At 41.2% G+C, this 2265-nt stretch overlaps 1 protein-coding gene across 1 annotated transcript; it reads left to right on the plus strand.

Annotated features, from left to right (window-relative positions):
• Positions 1–384: 384 nt before the first annotated feature.
• On the plus strand, positions 385–2265 carry LOC114753890 (uncharacterized). Its single transcript, XM_028942595.1, has 2 exons — positions 385–1438; positions 1763–2265. Exons 1-2 carry the CDS (start codon positions 400–402, stop codon positions 1795–1797), a joined length of 1074 nt encoding a protein of 357 aa, XP_028798428.1. The 5' UTR covers positions 385–399; the 3' UTR covers positions 1798–2265.

Genomic DNA, 2265 nt, shown 5'->3' on the forward strand with positions numbered 1-2265 from the left:
TCAAATTTAAATTTGAGAAAAATATTTATTTAAACTGTTAACATACTAATGTATTTTAGTTATTGGGCCAAGGGCCCATTCAGTTTAGTTTTAGTTTCAATTCGGTGTGGTTGTCTTGCACCGAAGATAAATAGGAGGACCTTTGTGGTTACAACTTGTAATGGACCATTATTCTGCTAAATAAGAAAGATACCAATTCTTTTGGGCCTGCACTATGCGTTCTTTCATGGTACCAGAGCTGGTTTCTTGAAGGTCCATTGCCATTTCAAGAAGACGACGTCGTTTCGTCTATCATCATCGTCGGTTGATGCGGCGCATGAAGGGGGTCTTCATGTTCAAGCCCTAATTCGTTGATTACACCGTGTCGAAAGCCAGGAGAGCAGATCGCAGTTATCCACCATGGGAGATTCAAGGAAACCGGACGATTCTGCTGGTGGGAATCTCAATTTCAACCATCCGCTATACCTCCATCCTTCGGATACACAAGGCGCAACCATCATCTCACAAATTCTCATCGGCGCCGAGAATTATAACGTCTGGAGTCGAGCCATGAGAATAGCCCTGCGGGGGAAACACAAATTGGGTTTCGTTGATGGATCTTGCACGAAAGAGATGCAAGAAGACAACCTGAAGGATCAGTGGGAGCGCTGTAATGCGGTGGTGTTATCGTGGATCCTGAATTCGATCTCAAAGGAGCTCGCGAACGGTGCTGTTTTCTTTCAAGATGCTCGGTTAGTATGGTTGGACCTACAAGAACGCTTCGACAAAGCAACAGGTTCGAGAATTTTCTTCCTACACCGAGAGATATCTTCCCTTCGTCAGAATTCCCTTTCCGTTTCCAGTTATTTTACACGCCTGAAAGAACTCTGGGAGGAGCAATCCTCTCTGGTCCCGATTCCATCTTGTAAATGTGAGACGTCTAAGATTTATGGGGAAGTGATTCAACAACAGAAACTTCTCCAGTTTTTGATGGGTCTTACCGAAACCTATAGTCAAGCACGGAGCCAAATCCTGTTGATGAGTCCACTTCCCTCGGTGAACCAGGCATACGCAATGATATGTGAGGTTGAGGCTCAGAGATCAATCTCCAACTCAAATATCGAAAGCCCAACAGAAGGTATTGCCATGATCGTGCAAGGCAGAGGATATGGCAGAGGAAGAGGAAGGGGAAGAGGAAATTCAAATTTGGAATGCTCACATTGCCATAAAAAGGGGCATGTGAAAGATCATTGTTACCAAATTATTGGTTATCCACCGGATTTTAAAGGAAATAAAAGCAGAGCAGCAAGAGCTGATAGTGCCAATCAAGTACAAGTGGAAAAAGATTCCAGTGCTCATTCGGCCAATACAGTGACAACCTCACTCACGCCAGAGCAGTACGAGCGTCTTCTGGAGCTGCTAAGGAAAGATGCAGACACTGCCATACATGCCTTGACTGGTACAGGTTTGGCAGAATCAACTTCTTGCTTGAATATGATAGTTAGATGGGTGATTGACTCTGGTGCAACTACCCACTTAGTGAGTGATTTAAAACTTTTGGACCATTATACTGATTATACAGGACCGACTAAAACAATAAAAATACCAAATGGAGAAAAAAGTTGTGGCTACTCACATAGGAGGAATAAAATTCACTAATGATTTTTATCTGGAGAACGTTTTATATGCCCCACAATTGCAGTTCAACTTGATATCTGTACCACGTATAACTAGGGAATTGAACTGCTTGGTTTGTTTTCTTCCTAACTACTGTTTTATGCAGGGCCTTCAGGATGGGAAGAAGAAGGCGACTGGTAGTTTGTTTTGTGGTCTGTATCTCTTGAATTGTGATCAGAAATATAATGCAGTTAACACAATTAGTAATAGGAATAAGTCATGTAATTCTACTGATATTTGGTTGATACATAGGAGACTAGGACATGCTCCTTTATCTGTAATGAGGCATTTGAATGTTGTACATGACAAGAATATATCAATGGATGAAGCTTGTGAAATTTGTGCTCAATCTAAACAAACTAAGCTTCCCTTTTCCCCAAGCTGCATTAAATCTAAATTCTGTTTTGAGTTGTTACATATGGATGTGTGGGGACCTTATAAAACACCTACACACCAAGGGCATCATTATTTTCTCACTATAGTAGATGATTTTTCTAGGGCCACTTGGACCTTTCTTATGAAAAGTAAAATAGAAACTGGTAATCACATCAAGAATTTTATTGCTTATGTGCAGAATCAGTTCTCTGTTAATGTAAAAAGAATAAGGAG

Source organism: Neltuma alba, unplaced genomic scaffold, assembly GCF_004799145.2.
Source record: "Neltuma alba isolate B1F8T4 unplaced genomic scaffold, ASM479914v2 tig00008233_pilon, whole genome shotgun sequence".
Lineage (NCBI taxonomy): Eukaryota > Viridiplantae > Streptophyta > Magnoliopsida > Fabales > Fabaceae > Neltuma > Neltuma alba.